Source organism: Triturus cristatus, chromosome 8 (assembly GCF_964204655.1).
Source record: "Triturus cristatus chromosome 8, aTriCri1.1, whole genome shotgun sequence".
Classification (NCBI taxonomy): Eukaryota; Metazoa; Chordata; class Amphibia; order Caudata; family Salamandridae; genus Triturus; species Triturus cristatus.
Window position 1 is genome coordinate 1,112,032,567 of NC_140591.1, and position 17,109 is coordinate 1,112,049,675.

General features: G+C 44.2%; 1 protein-coding gene across 2 annotated transcripts in view; it reads right to left on the reverse strand.

Moving 5' to 3' along the window:
• The window catches only part of TXLNG (taxilin gamma), a 172,324-nt gene that overhangs the window by 83,580 nt on the left and 71,635 nt on the right, over positions 1 to 17,109 (reverse strand). For both annotated transcript variants that reach the window (XM_085622676.1, XM_085622677.1), the window contains exon 3: positions 16,555 to 16,646. In XM_085622676.1, coding sequence (XP_085478802.1) covers positions 16,555 to 16,646 — 92 coding nt within the window. The remainder of the gene's footprint in view (positions 1 to 16,554; positions 16,647 to 17,109) is intronic.

A 17,109-nucleotide genomic window follows, 5' to 3' on the forward strand; every position in this document is an offset into this window, starting at 1 on the left:
AATTATGCCCATTAACAGATGAGATAGACCTTGTAGTTCACTATATGGTAGTTATAAAAACGCTTAAACTATGGCACATGGGGTAAAATGGAGAATAAACAAGGCTTACGTGTTAAAATGAAAAACTTTGCTCCTTAGGCAAGAAGGTGGGTGGCGGGACTACAGAACAGCTGAAGTCGGGAGAGAAGAAATCAGGGAAAACACATAACATTACTATCCCTGTGACATCAAAACCCGGCGTACTTTTCTGTATTGCAAGTGAAACATGGTACTCACTTTGTCCAAGTCCTCTGCCAGGTAGATCAACCTCATTAATACCACCGAGCCCGGAGTCACCGGACAATGAAAAGTCCGAGTTTAAGTAGCGTTGAGAAATGCCGAAACGATGACACTCTACTTCCTCAAACCGGTCAGCATGTCATGTGACCAGCGTGGAAGACGTCTGTATCGGCATAGAAGAGGGACAACGCAGTTTGGTTTGTTAGAGGGCTAGAATGTAAACTCCTCTAGGTGCAATGGAAGAGATGGCACAAAACTTTACGTGAATCGCGACCCACGCGCAGACAACATTCAGAGTCGAAAATTAAGGGGCCTGAAGAGCCTAAGAAAATTGCGTATCAACTCGGTTTGATGTAAAATTAATTAGTTCACAAGTTGAGTCTTAATGCTAGTAAGTCTCCCCAAATTGCGATGCAACAAAAAACCTTTGTTGTATAAGTGGGAATCTGAAAAAACAATAAAAGGGATTGCATATCAGCCACATTAAATGTAGAGTTGGACGCTTCACAGCTTAGATATGGGTGATAGAGAATCAGTCCCAATAGAGGTTTCACAAACAAACCTCGTTATTTAGATGGAAAAACAGTCCAGTAGACCTTAAAATAGGGGTCAGAACTTGCCATAGAGTGTTACTGCAGGCATTCAGTTACTGCGTCTCATGACCGATCCCCACGGGATATTATCGTTTAACCCAACTAGATGTGTGGACATGCGGTAAATCCATCGCTGTTCTTTTTCGAGTAATTTCGATGAATTGGACCCCGTTTTAACTTGCTCTATTATGGTCCAATGTAGATCATCCACGGTGTGGTTCAAACGTACAAAATGCTCAGTCAATTTAGTAGCGTTTTTCTTACAGCGGATGTTGCTACGATGTTCCCCAATCCGCTGTTTGACCTTCCTGGTAGTCATCCCCACATAGTTAAGCTTACAGGGGCAGGTGATTAAGTAAACCACATCAGTGGTATTACAATTGGTGTGTTCGCGTTGTGTCCATATCTTCCCATTTTCCAGGCTCAGTGTCTTCGTGGCTGAGGTCAAATAGCAGACACTACTCGAACCACAGGGGAAATGCCCCAAAACCGGTGGTAAACCCCATGTACTAAGAACAGAGGATACAGTGGGACTCCTCAGATTTCTAGGTCTAGTGTGGACCAAAGAATCTTTTATACGGGGGCGTGCGATCGGCCCGAGGTTATCTAGAGTCACCAAAGCGACCGGGCGAGCCCGGATTGGTCTTGGTCTGATAAATGCACGCATCCCGGGAGGTCAGCGCTCGTCGGCATGTATTGGCTCTAGAATTACCACAGTTATCCAAGTAACAGATGGAGCGATCCTGCCAGTAGCATATGCTTGTCTCAAAGATTAAGCCATGCACGTGTAAGTACACACGGCCGGTACAGTGAAACTGCGAATGGCTCATTAAATCAGTTATGGTTCCTTTGATCGCTCCATCTGAGGAGTCCCACTGTATCCTCTGCCTGCTGTTGAAATAAAGCATAGAAAGAATAGCATAATCCAAAGCCTCCGGGCCCGACATAGAATTACATGACAACCCACCTTATGAAAATGTTACTCAAGACTGTCCCTAATGAAAGAAAACATTCAAACATAAAACTAATCTATGGTGTAGCCAATGCTAGTAAAATATCTAAGTACATTTAATTCAACACTTCCTCCTTGAAGTGATCTTGTGATTCTCATGTAGAACGAAGGCAAAGACAAAAATGTCTGGGGGTCGTTTCTACACCTCATGGACCCTTAGGGCGCACACTCCATTACCCCTTACCCCCATCCACCCACTATCTGCTTACTCACAATGAGTGCCAAATTGCTGGGGCAGGCAGGACTTTGAGAACAGATGCACAATAAAGCATGGTGGTGGGCACAATGTTACTTAGCCGTTCGACAAGGCAGAGCACAAATGAGATACCTTATATATCTCAGTCAGTGGCTGCATACGAACTGTGCATGCTACATGGCTACTTCAGTGCAGCGCATGGGAGTGGGCAATATACTAATTCAGTTATGAATTAGAGCACAGGCCACAAAGACATTGTACTCTGTTTCAGCCAGACCCGAAGGTTTTTAAATGACTACAGTATGCAATTCCTCCTCCTTGTGAAGCTGAGTGGAGTTCACAGGGCGGCCACTGCAAACCAGGTGGGAGGACAAATGGGTGACTAGCTGGGAGATCACAACTATTGGCCTAGTGCACACTATTTTACTGTAATACTACACTAACATGGGTCTATGGTGAGGGATACATGCGATGAGTTGTGGGATACTAAAGGGTATGTGCATATGTATTTATGCAAAAAAGAACAATTGATGGACAGAAGGCAGAATAATTTCATACATTCACCCCAGTACAGAGATCTGGGCCTAAAGCCATCATTTTTTTTGCTCACCATGCCATTCCAGTTTGAACCCAACCATACGTAAATCAGTTTTGACCCTGTGCCCAATAGGAACCGTCCAGCCTGAACGCCAGGCCAGGTCCTCCCTGGACTGGAAACAAGCATCCTAGGATCGGTTTCGGGGTATCACCCCTCATCAGCCAGGATAGCTTGACTCCAGTAGCATGAGATAACGTTTTTATGGGCAGGCTTATTGACCCTGCATAACTCGGTGGGAGGCCTGGCCAGGTGGGCTGGTTTCCATGGACATTCTTAACACAGATGGGACACACTGTAGGTTGTGGTATTGCTGTATTATATGTAACATGTTCAGAGATAAACGTTTTAATTCAAATTAAGAAATGGTACAAAAAAGAAAGCAAATCAAACCAATCTTTATTTGGTCAATCCTCCTTAAATCTTGTTTTACAACTCTCCCAAAAAACAAAAGGCAAAGAATGACTGTTTATGGAGCCTAAATGTTTCGAGTCACCACTACCTCTCCCAGTCACTTCAACTAAAAAAACGGTTTCATACTGTGCACCTAATGCACATTTTCCTAGCTCTTGAGCCAGTTTTGTCAGACAGAGGTTTGACAGTGCTCCTTAAAGGATTACAGTTGTGTGCAATCCACCTTGTTCACAATATTGAAACTTGAGATTAATGGTTTGCTAGATTAAGTGTCCTTTATTTACTATCAACAACATCTTATTTTTTTTTATTAGCGGACGAATACACTCCACCTTTGAAAGCTACGCTAAACTATGCTATAAATGGCACTGCCAAAACCACGCCTTAATGTTGGACTCTTGACACTTAAGGCACCATTAGCATTGTAAGGTACTGGTTAACCCTAATGAAGGTTGAGAGTCAGTAGATGACAAGACTTTCCATGAAACTTCAATGAACATATAGTAAGGAAGCTTTAACTTTTAAGTGCAAATACGGTAAAATGAAGTTGGGCTCTACAGAGGGTAGTGAATGTAGCCTTACGGTTAGAGCGGTTGACCTCGAAGCTGAGGAACCGGGTTCGAGTCTCAGCAAGGGCGCTCAACATACTGTGGTTCTGGGCAAATAACTTATTTTCCTCATGCCGAACAAAAATAAATGTGTCCATCTGTAATGAAACTGCTGCTCATGTAAAGCGCTCTGATACCCGATGTCTCGGGTCTAGTTCGCACCATATAAAACTCTTTAAAAACAAGCATTGGCATAGCCAATAGGTCTCGCTTTTTGGACCGTATAAGTATTTAGTTATGCAGCAGAATATCCTTGGTGCAACAACACCAACTGTTGCATGGCTAAACACTTATAAGGTCCCAAATGCGAGACGTATTGGCTATGCCAATGCTTGTTTAAAGGAGGCCTCGAAACGGGTCTCTCTCTCGGGCTCTGTTTTATGCCCTGGCACAGGCGGTCCGTTTTTTTTCCAGACTACAGTGACATTAGGCACATCATGTGCGCGTGCTCACACTGTTCACTTTTCACTAGAGGAGTTACGGCATGACAGGTGAGCGTTGTAGGGGCTGGAAAATCCTTTAACCCCTTCAGTGCCACGCCCTTTCCCCGCCCTGTGCCGGGCGTTACATTAGCGGGTGGGGTTCATGACGAGATAGTCTCGTCATGGGCACAGCGCAACCGTGCTCCATGACGAGACTATCTCGTCATGGGCACTGAAGAGGTTAAAGAGACTCATGTTCTCTCTGGATTTCCCTTATCTTTTTTTAAACTCAGGAGCAGCAACATTGTCGTGGAGTCACCAGGGCTTTAAGTGGCAGCTTTTTCAATATTATATGCAAGCCATAGTTGCTGTTTATTTACTGCAACTAACAACCATTGACAAAGCCAATAGTCCTGACTTGTTGTAGGTTTGAGGTTACTCGTATCATATATCTGGATGCAATGACAGAAACAGCAAAATACCACTCGGGTGGCACACTATGCTAAGCACAGATTTATAGCTTACATATTTTAAGCCACGCCCTTAATTACAATGAGGACGCCCCTTTGAGAGACCCTCCAGTTTTTTCACCCCACTTAAAGCCCTCGTACCACCCACATATCTACATCCATTGCTACGAGCAATCCTCACGAGCTTCCCCAATACTAAATGTTGTTGCAGTGCTGGATTAGAGGCAATAATCAGATCGAGTAAAAGGTTCTGTGCACCGTGTTTTCTGCAGAAATATCACGGAGATTGTCAGTACACTGTGTCTTTAAATCAGGTGACAGCCAGCACATGGCTAGCTATTTCAGGACATTGCAGGCCAGCCTGTCACACAATGGGCAGATCTGGGTGTCACGTCACCTACGTCCCATGAAACTGTCTATTTCATGGGCCATTTGTCTTCCCCCATAGTACTCGGAACCCAGCTGTATATGAATTGTACTGATATTGGGAAGCATTCTGATTTTCAATGTATATGTGTTGGTGGGCAGCAGCCACGTCCTAGTCGGAAAGTATTCCAACAGAGATCAGGTGACACTAAGATGACACTGTGCCCTTGGTGTTCAACCTCATGAAGCCAGTATATTCCGAGTGTTTAAGCTATTGGCATTGTAAACGACAATGCCTTTTATTTATGTGTTTTGAAAACAACACATAAATAAAAGGCATTCAAGCATACGACCTGTAAAAACATAAATATAAAAATAAACTGGTAGTGTTGGTTACGTTCCTACTGTTACACCACATCAGGGTTTTGCTGACATTTTACAAACTCTGGTGGCACAATAAACTGACAGTACACGATCACTTGCTATGAATAATATATACGCACACACGTTTAGCTATTTACACACCTTTGTCCACCCTGAACAGGAGCAGGCGTTTAGCCTACACAATTGGAGAGGACATAAAATGCATATGTGTGCCTACAGTCGCGGACGCCCGATCTAGGCACCCGTTTATTTAACTCTGATGTAACTGCAGCGCATATAGTGAAAGCTCCGATGGGCTCCACGCCAGGGCCTGTGTTATTTCTGCTGTTCCGGGCGCTAGGAGCGAGGGGCTGAGCGGGGAGGGGAAGAGGGCTTTCAGTTTAAGATTGCCATTCTAAAGCCGGGGGAGGGGGGTGATCATTCAAGCTCAAATGTGACATTACGAAGACAATCCAACTTGCGTTTGCGGTAACCCTCTGTCGGCCAACATTATAGCGACTAGTAAATATAAAGTGAGTAATAATACTCGGATGGTTAATGCACCCTCCTGCCATAAAGGAATACCAAGGAGCCAGGAAATATTAACAGCGCCAATCCATAGCCCCAAGAACGGTGCCCTATCCATACATTGCGGTTTTATGGATATTATGCTACTGATGTTACATTTATAGAGCGCTTACTGCTCAATACGAGGTGCTGAACTTTTATACAAACACAAAGATTATCTGAGGCAGAGGGCGGTGTGACTGAGCTCAATGTCGCGGATGGCCTTCCGGCCCGGAACACTCAGCCTTTGACAGCCATGTCTTTAAAACTCAGCCGCGGGCTCACACTGCCGTGGTGAGCCACCAGCACCTTGGGGATGCCTGGAAAGCCAGAATGGAGGCCAATGAGTGGCAGAAAGTCCAGGGAGAAGACATAATGGCCTGGAGGTGCCCCTGAACACACGGGCCTGAGATGAATATCTGTGCCAGGCTGACCGTATTCCGCACGCTTCACTCTAAGAATGGATTTCCATGGAGTTTTCCGTCACGTACTGCAGTTTTTTTTTTGCATATTTATATAGCGCGAACTCGTGAAAAGGAAGAAAAAAAGAGAAAGAATGAGAAAAGGAAGAGATGGAGACAAATAAAGAACAAGCTGTCGCCATTGTGAAACAAGCAGGAAGTGGGATAAGGGAGGGGGTGGCAAATGGTGAGCACTTTCGCGGGCGCTTTGATGTTCTCAGTGGCAGCGCGGCTCACTGAGAACATCAAAGTGCCCGCGAAATGAGCTTTTGTAAACGGGGGATTTGAAAATGCAAACTAGTGCTTTCAGGCTGCCAAATGGTGCGCGCGCCCGGCGCACATGCACTGTAGTTGGCGGCCTGAAAGCACTAGATTGCACTTTCATATCCCCCGTTTACAAAAGCTCTCGCGAGAGCAGCACTAAAGCGCTGGCTCAGGCGAGACCTAAAAAAGGAGCATTACTAAAAAGCTACAACTGAAGGATGTTCATAGTGCCAAGGGCCCTGTGATGTCAATTCGCTGAACTCTCTGAACAGGCCACTGCTCACAGTGCAGCAGACAGTTAGCAGATCTGCTTCTGGCAGACAGCAGGAGGACGGAGGAGAGATCTGGATAGGGAGCTGTGCAGTGGCAGAAATAGCAAACGAGAGAGGGACAAATGCGGGATCGGGAGAGATGATGGGAGGTAAATGAGAGGAACGCATTAACAAGGACAGGGGGCAGTTGCGAGATGAAAGAAGATGAACACATTTTAAGACAAAAAGGATGGACTGCAAAGAAGGGTGAGGAGAAGTTCATATGAAGGAGGGTAGCAATAGACGATCGAGAGAAGAGGAGCACTAGAGGAAGTAGGAAACATTTACAAAATGGAGATTGGGGGAGCAAGAGTAGAGGAATTCAGATATTTTCCTCAATAAAGAGAAAGATGATGCAGCAGGTCATGAGTAAAACAGGGTACAGGTTGGATAGGAGGCCGTGTAGTTAGAAAACAGGAAGATGAATGTAACAAGATAATATAACACAACAAAGTTAATGGTGCGATTAGGAAAGTACAAAGAAAAGTTGAGGCTACTGCAGAAAACACTAAAAAGATTAAGTTACTTTATATTAATGAGGTTACTTTTGCTTATGCTCTACCTGCGATACCTTACATCAGTGGTTCCTAATCTGCGCACCATCGAAACTAGCCTGGGAAGCCACGCACCAAGCACTTTAATGTATTTAATGGTATTTAATGTTGAAGGTTTTTTTGGCTTCAGTTAGTCTAATTAGACAAACGCAGGATGTTGATGATTTGTAAGTGACATGCATAAAGCTGGAAAAGTAGTGCTTAATTGATGGCATGTTGAGGGAGATGACCTCCATATTTCACTGGATCCCCATGTTCCAACTCTCCCAAAGTAAGCGGAAGAATCCTGATTTTGTTAGACACATTGATAGTTTAGTTTTTTAAATATGCATTTTACTCCAATGAAAGTTATCAGGAAAGTCAAGCTGTCCGTCTCTCAAATACACTAAGGGCCTGATTATGAGTCTGGAGGTCCGATAACCGCCAGACTCGCCAGGGTGTGGCGGTGGCAGTTCAGCCACCGCTGCGCCGGCAGTCTGACCGCCCTATTAGAACTTTGGTGGTTGGGCAGAGATTGTACCACCGAAACTGCTGGTTCCTTGGCGGTCTGTGGGCTGTAATATGCTTGCTGGTGCCCTCAAGCACCGCAAAGCATATTACAACTTTCTTCAGCGCCAGCAGTGTCATGGAGGTTCTTCGTCCATTTAACTGCTGGCAGTGAGGAAAGAAAGGGGGTCCCTCTTGCCCCTGAGCATGGGGGTGATTGGGGGGGGGGGAGGGGGGACGACAACAGTTTTGCACCCCAGTTCCTGCATGGGAAGGAATGCACCATGTTGTGCATTCCTTACTATACAGGAACGTGCATTGGCGGTCTCGCGGTGGTGCTGTTTAAGGCTCACAATGAGCCTTGAAACAGCACCGCTGCAGGTCCGCTAAGCGCCAGCCAGACCACAAAATTGCTTTTAATCTGGCAGGCAGCGACAGTGACTCCTGGCCGTACCAGGGCATGGTGGTGTCATGCCACTCGCTCCTGCACAGCTACAAGTCGCATTCAGGTCCGAAATGCTATTAAGTATTGACACGTGTACTTGAACCATAGGTAGCTTCCAGTTCACATTTCTTCCAGCACACATACATTTCCAGACAGGCCTGCTTTCTCCATGAGCACAGGGAAGTAAAACACCATATACGGCATAATGCCAACACTTAGAAGCAAAAAAGAGACGTTTCTTTATATACATATATAACAAATCTGAGGAATATATTTGACTTGCTTTGAATTGGGGCAATTTTAGGGAGGAGACAACTAAAATAAAGCTGTATTTGGTTTAAAAACAATGAGTCACCCTGCTGAGACAGCTGTGTTGGGACATACGACATGGGTAGTAATGGAAGTGCATGCAAATATTCTTGAAACGCAGAAACACTTTGGCAATGGGGCCTACATGCATAGGAATGCTATCTAGTACTGCAAGAGGGATACAAAAATAAGCATTGGCATAGCCAATAGGTCTCGTCTTTGGGACCTTAGAAGTGTTTAGTCATGCAACAGTTAATGTTGTTGGAGTAAGGATATTGTGCTGCATAACTACATACTTATAAGGTCCCAAAGGCGAGACCTCAGTCAGTCAGCGAGACCTATTGGCTATGCCAATGCTTGGTTTAATTCGCATAGATTGTTAGTGTATTTACAAAGCACCTGGCAACGGCAGGGCTCCTCCTATACCCCACACAAGCTCTTCCACTGCTCTTCAAGCTTTTCCACTGGAAAGTGTAGGATATCTTTTGTAGAGCATGCAACTTCTTTTAATACAGAAAGCAGGCAAGAGCGCATCACTGGTAGTGTTGCGTGCACACAAATCCACGCTGCATTGTCGTGCTCTAAATCAGTAAACAACTGAAGGTGGGCCGTCTCCTCCTGGGTGCAATTCAGTTCTCGTGAGTTGACCAGGACACTGTTGTGCGTTGACTGTGTTCGCCTGAGGTGGACGAGCGGCAAGCACTTTATTAACCCTTTCGCATCAGCGCGCGGTGTCTGCACAGCCAGGACCGTAAACCCTTTAATGCCATCTAATGGCTTCTACTGTCGGCTAGGCGAGAGGGGGGGGGGAGAGAGAGAGAGAGAGAGAGAGAGAGAGAGAAAGAGAGAGAGAGAAAGAGAGAGAGAGAAAGAGAGAGAGAGAAAGAGAGAGAGAGAAGAGAGAGAGAAAGAGAGAGAGAGAGAAAGAGAGAGAGAAAGAGAGAGAGAAAGAGAGAAGAGAGAGAGAAAGAGAGAGAGAAAGAGAGAGAGAAAGAGAGAGAGAAAGAGAGAGAGAGAAAGAGAGAGAGAAAGAGAGAGAGAGAGAAAGAGAGAAAGAGAGAAAGAGAGAAAGAGAGAAAGAGAGAAAGAGAGAAAGACAGAGAGAGAGAGAAAGAAGAAGAGAGAAAGAGAGAGAGAGAGAGAGAGAGAGAGAGAGAGAGAGAGAGAGAGAGAGAGAGAGAGAGAGGAGAGAGAGAGAGAGAGAGAGAACATGAGAGGAGAAAGAAAGAGGGGAGAGAGATCGACAGCCCGGGAGTGGTGCATGCGCGTGCAGTCTGCTAATTTTCAAGCACTGCACTCGTGCTTGTGGCGCGTCGCTGTGCTCTCCCGCAAGGTGGATGCCGCCACAAGCACGAGTGTGTGCTTCAAAATTACCAGAGCGACGGCTGGAGGTCCTCCTATGTAACGCATGCGCGCTGCGTAGTCGAGACCTAAAAAGTCAGAGTTCTCTAAAAAAAAAGCCTTGTGCAAAGAGGTGCAACTAGAAATATTTTATTAGAAGCACCACCTTAGTAACACGAAACATCCGGCGTATATGGTTATAACACCTACATCAGTTTCTCCTGAGGCCAGCCTTACACCACCACCCCACTCTCAGAAAAAAAGTAACAGTGGGGAGCCACAGCAATAGGTCAAGGGAGCCGAGGGTCAAAGAAGTTTTGGCAACCACTCTCCTAGTGAGATGATGCCTTTGTCCGTGGCTGGCTACCTTGAACTTGAGACTCCTTTCCTTGTTGTTGGGCCCAGCTGCTACACAGGCATGGCTACCAACAGCCAGGCCAGAGGACTGCCATGACTCGTGAAGAGCAGCCTCAGCTGGACTCACTGACTCAGTTCCTCTGCGGGGATCCATGGTCAGTGGGAAGGGAGGGGGTGTTAATTTGACTGGTGCCCAGAAACACTTCCGGGTGCGCTTCTTGTTCCGCCTGCCTCAGTAGCGCTTGGACCCTTTTCGATGGGGCGTCTTTGATCTGCTGTAGCTTCCCAGACTCCGTGGACTGAAGACCACGTGGCTGCAGAAATAGGGACTGATCCTCCCAGCAGGCCACAGCTGCCTCCTACAGACAAGCTAGGTATACCTGGAGGCAATCGAGACGTCACTTGTCTCCATCGAAAACAAGTTTAGCTCTCTGGAAGTGGACTTCAATATCCTCTGTGACTAACACAGGAAACTAGCGGACAGAGTGGCTGGTACTGAGTACGAGATAGCTGACCTACAACCGGCATCAACAGTCACTCACAAAAGTTTGCTATTGATACAGCACTGTGTTAAGTTACAGGAGGCTTGAGCGGATGATGCGGAGTGAAGCTCACACAGGAGCAACATTCGTGTTGCAGGCCTTCCCGAAATGTAGAGGGACAAAACGCTGAGGCCTACATGGGAGACTGTCTCAGATCCTTCACACCATCAAACGTCTTACCGCCCTTTTCAATTGAGTGTGTTCAGAGGGTGCAAGCTACTCAACGTCAGCCAGGATCTCCCTGTGCCCAGAGTTCCTCAAGCTCCTGCCCTTCAAAGACAGACTTTATACTCCGCGCTTCTGGCAATGCAGGCCTCCCGATAGTGGACAATCCCACGTCTTCACTGAACCAACAGCGGTCTGGGCGGACAGATATGCCACTGGCGTCAAGGCACCCGCCTCAGACTGGGCTACTCTGTCCCGCAAGTGCCGGTACAACCGACATGGGGCATCCCTGCAGCGACAATTAGAGCGTTCTCCTGACTTGGCGCAGGTGATCTGCAAAAGGAAGCTGGCCCTGGAAGCTGCAACGTCCATCCATGCTGCTGACCAAAACACGGACTTAGACACTAGTCACCAATGCTCTTCTAAGGGAGGCCCTGATCAAGCCACCAGCAGCTACGCTAAAGATGGCTAACAACATACTCTGACTTTTGACCACCCTCCTCCACTCTCCCCCCTACATTCTGCTTTCTACCCCCACTTACAATACTGAGTTGCTTGCATCTACTACACCTCCACAGACCTACAACACGTTAGCAAGTGGGCTAGCACTCCTTATGGTATACAGCTCCTGTTTGCCTGCCTCTGTGCACCTTTTTGCCTGTTACTGTCCCCCTCTTTCGCCTGCTGTGCTTCTTGTGAGAGACTATCCATGCTGTCTTTCATGACCCCTAAGCAAAAGCTGAATAGACAGCATGGTATTTAGGGAAATCTCATCCTGGGGTTTAACACTGGCATATGTTAACATATATTTGAAGTATTATGTTATATGCAGCATCTTTATTAGCTAAACTGCAACAGGCATCCACGTAAGAGTGCATGTGTAGGAGTTAAATGTGGAAATATACCATTTTGCAACTCCATTTATTCTTAAAAAACTAAATGCATATGGATAAATACCAATAAGACAGCCAAAAATAAATACGGATACAGACGGAAATACTTAAAAAATAAAATTACATAAAACCAGAAGCCCTACCTATAATTGACCTAAACTCTCATGACTTAAATTGGGATTTGTTCCCAAAGGACTATATTTCCCTCTACGTCATTGACGTTTTTTTCCTACTGAGTGCTCTGGAGTACCAAGAAGGGCTCCACGCAGCGCACAACAAAACTTGCCAAAAAAAATAAACAGCTTCAACTTGACCTCTGGAAGGAAAGCCTGCAAGACTAGGGACGTCTGCCTTCAGCACCAATAAATTTATATAACGGGCTGTATCAGATCTTTTGCACAAAATGGTTATAGGGCGGATCCCGCAGCAAGTTCCACCAATTTCCTGTGATAATTACTGACACAAAGGTGGCTCGATTAGGACAGTTACAGGAGCTGCAGAACCAAGATCTTGCAAACAAACAAGAGCAACTAGAATTTTTAGTTTGAATCCAATGAAGTCCGAGGATGTGTAGTCTGCTATCCAGCCACCTATAACAGAATTTCATAAGTCTCTTTAGGTGGGACAGAAAAGAAAGCAAATCCTTTGAATATTGTAGCCTCCATTACGACTGGGGTGACAGGCTTGGGCTTCCCTAAGGACTTTGGACTAGAAGAAATAGGAGCTGTAAGAAATAAGCCCTTGCTGTGAACAATTGGAATATCTTCTGAAATGAGGAATGGGTAAGACGGGCATCGCTTCTATAAAGCTCAGCAATTTGTCTGTGAGGAAGTCTACTATGTATTGCTGCAGCACCTGATCTATTGTGGCATTATAGAGGACTTTTAAATAGCAGAAAGGCAATTTGGTTATTTTGTTACATCTATCATAGGTCTTATCTGTCCTATGTCAGTTATATGCCCCAAAGGTATGTTGAAGTAAAAGTTGACAAATTAATTCCAGATAGTGATCATGTTTCTGTCTTTATGCAATAAAATGAGCTACAGCCACTTAACTGGATAGACAAGATTTTGGTAGAATAAGACTAGTACAGCAGTAAAGATGATGATTGTGCTACCGGACCCCTTCAACCATCCAGATTTATCACCTGTAGCTTTGCTTGACTTCTGAGGATGTGCCTCACAGGGAATGACACTTGAATAGGGAGTCTCACTTGTTACTGGCACAGGAGGTGCTCATAATTACATAAAATATCTGATGATGCTTTTACCTTAAGTTTTTCCAACTCGCATTCAATTTCTCCTGCCCTGTAGGGATTTCTCGCTCTCTCAGTTAATACTTGGATGTTCTAGATTGAGTTATAATGAAAGCACAAAGAATGGTTCGAGAATCATATATTATTATTAACAATCTTATCCCCCGCAGGTTTTGTAATGATCCATAGAAATAAAAGCCAAAAAATGAGGTACGGAGAGAAGATGTCAACCTTACATCAACATGTTCATAATAGTTGCAAGATGCACAATTAACATACAACTCCATTATTCAACAATACCTTCTCCATCAAGATAAAAATTCAAATTCCTGGATTAAATCCACAATCTGGTATTATAAGCTTAACATTTAGCGCCAAAAAATGCACTGACGAGTGGCTTCAACATGAGGGCAGACAGACTCAGCAACAAAATAACTATGGATTAGATAACAAAAAAATACACTAACATTCACCTATGTTGCCATGGGTATAACAAAGCAAAAGACACACAATTGATGGATGGAATGCAGAACAAAATCAAAACATTCACCCCCAGTCAAGAGATCTGGGTTTAATCCATCATTCTTTTGCTCACCATGCCACCCCAGTTTAGACCTGGCCATGTGCAAATCAGTCTTGACCCTGAGCCTCATGGGAACAGTCCAGACCGAAATGCCAGGCTAGGTCCTCCCTGGACTGGAAACAAGCATCCTAGGACCGGTTTGGGGTTTTCACCTCTCATCAGCCAGGATAGCTTGAGTCCAGTGAGCTCGGGACCCATGTCTGGGAATACCCGGCACACTTGGGGCGAGAAAGCAAAAGACACACAATTGACGGACGGAATGCAGAACAAATCAAAACATTCACCCCCAGTCAAGAGATCAGGGTTAAATCCATCACTTTTGCTCACCACGCCACCCCAGTTTAGACCTGGAAACAAGCATCCTAGGACCAGTTTCAGGTGAAACCCCGAAACCGCTCCAAGGATGCTTGTTTCCAGACTAGGGAGGACCTGGCTTGGCAGTTTGGGCTGGACTGTTCCCACAAGGAACAGGGTCAAGACTGATTTGCATATGGCTGGGTGCAAACTGGGGCGGTGTGGTGAGCAACAAAATGATGAATTTAACCCAGATCCTTGTGACTGGGGGTGAATGTTTGCATTGTCTAGCATTCCATCCATCAATTGTTTCTTTTGCATATGGGAATAACAAAAACAGTGAGTCACACACTTGATGTAATATTAACTCATAACTGAACCTACCAATGCCCTTACCTAACCGTAGAAGTGGCTAGACCATACTTTAAGGCTCTGCATCCCCCAAGTCTGTGATGTAAGCCTCACACAAGTAACAATCTACCACTATACCATATCTAGTCAACATCTGAACGATCTCAATGAAGCAAAATGTAACAACTTTATAAATCACCAAGTAAAACACTCAATTCCTTAATTGGCTATTTCTGGCAGAAAGTAGCCTCCATAATAAACAGGTTAGCCCCACAAAAACATGAGGGCACCCAAACACTGCCTCAGTATGACCACACATTGTTTGCCTGCAAATTATAATGATGGAAACGATAATGCTGAAACTCCAAAGGCACAAATCGCAGTCCAACACGGAAAAATTGCATTTACAGGATGAGCACAAGGTTATCCGAAGGATGCCTTGGGTTCCAAGTTTGAATAATTCATTTTGACAATTTAAACCAAGACTCAAAGCGTCTGCAAAGACTTGTGCACAGAGGAGCTTGCATCATCATTAAAGCTTTATTAAATTAATTGAAAATTGTTCTATGCAGGACTGGAAAATATGGCAACTACTTGTACTTACATTTTATTTTTAGAGTTGTATACCATGTGTTTTCTTATTGTGAATATAGATTCTTTTTAATATATATTTTTTCCTGTTGCCTAGAAAAGGCAACTAGGGTCCCAAAACACGTGTTGGTATTGTCATTAACATCATTTGCATGTATCATGCCAATTGGCAGATTCTAATATTTTCTGATTATGCAATGCTCGAATGAATATTCCCATTACCCACACACACATTCAAGATTGCACAATATTTGACGCATACTAAGAATTTTATTTCAGGATGTAAATGTGTGCATTGTATATTATACTATTGGATGTTTTCCTAAACAATCAAGATGCCTCTACAATTGGACTTGCAAGAGATACACATGGATTTATATCACCAAGGTAGTGGTGCCCCAGCACTGGATCACCCTTTTATATAAACACTTTGCTTCCCATCGGAAAAACAAATAAAAGACAATTTCAATAACAACCCAGTAGTCACAAAACACATCCATGCTTAGCTCGACAATACCGAAAAGCCTTCTGACAATTCTCTGAACCAAAAGTTAAGATCTGCTTTTCAATTTTAAACAATCCCCAATGGTCTCCTTACTCACCCTATCAAAATGCAGTTGCCCTTTAGCACATTTAACCCTGCTCTGGAGTAGGGGATGAGCATTTCAACCTCAAAGATCAATGCATATAATCTGCCAGTGGACCCTTGTATTGAATGTTGTAACCTTTTCTTGCATGTTGCATGAAACACATCTTCTACTCTCTGGTAAATGACTTTCCCACTAGGCCCCTGGTTTGGCTATACTCTCAGCTGCTCAGCGCCAGGATACCCTCCCAGGTGATCATGCAAGACGTCTGTATTCAGAAAAACCTGTAGGACCATCATGCTGTTCAGGCAAATTTTCCAAAATGTGTTCCAAGGCTAATAGTTCCTAGAGAAGGGACGACTTTTTCCAAGACTAGAAAGGATCTGTTGAAGGTATTATGGAGGATGTTGAGTAGCTCAAGAGGATCCAAGAGATAATAGAGCCCCGAGGGCCGAAATAAACTATCAACCAAGTTTCATTGTTGTGAACATCTTTTAGTCCCTTGTAACTCAAGGGTATTGTCAGAGTTTGGAAATATCTTTTACTGTAAGCAGAGATCTATTAATTGTTTTTCTTTACTTCAACCGCTCTAGAAGCAATATGGCTGGCCACCTTGCAACTTTTAGTTTACACGTACCCATTACTTTAATGCTAGAATTTTGTATTTAGTGCTGTTGAAATCAAGGTTCGCATTGTTTTTCACAATTCTTCTAAAACATGATTTAATGTATTTGTACTAAAACAGAAATAATGAAAACAGTGCAGGTTTGATAAAATCGTATTAATGATTTGTAAGTCTCCTTGGATATGCACCTGCCTAGACAATTGTGGTGAAATATATGGCCACTAAATTTGTAATGAATTACACATGAATACTTACCAGGTCAGCATACTTTTTACATAGAGCTGCCAACTTCTCCTCTGGACTGCACAGTGTGTTCAAGGCCTGCATTAGTAATAGGACTTCTTTCCCTAGGGGATTTAAAACAATATTTTAAGAACTGGAGAGGTTTATGTTGTGCCAATTTACAATGGCAATCAAATATTGAAACTTAACACAATATTATGTAGGCAGTATTTTGAACAATCTGAAATCAAAGAACAAAGAACGATTGAAAACTGGAATCCTAGATTTGGCTCCAACTTGTTCCTGCACAATCTCTTGTATGCTGCATGGCAAGTTAAGGTTTTAGTGTAGAATTCAAGTGTAAACACGCACTTGGCCCTTCCCGCACAACTGTATTTGCAAGACCTTGCTCAATTGAAACAATTAATGATACAGTATACACATTCAAAATGTACTACTCAAAACATCACTCGACCTTTCAGTTATTTATTGCGAATAACTCTCCGCAAGCATGCAGTAATTAAACATCCTATACAATGTATTGCTTATTGATACATCATGTGCATGTTAACATCTTGATGAAAACAA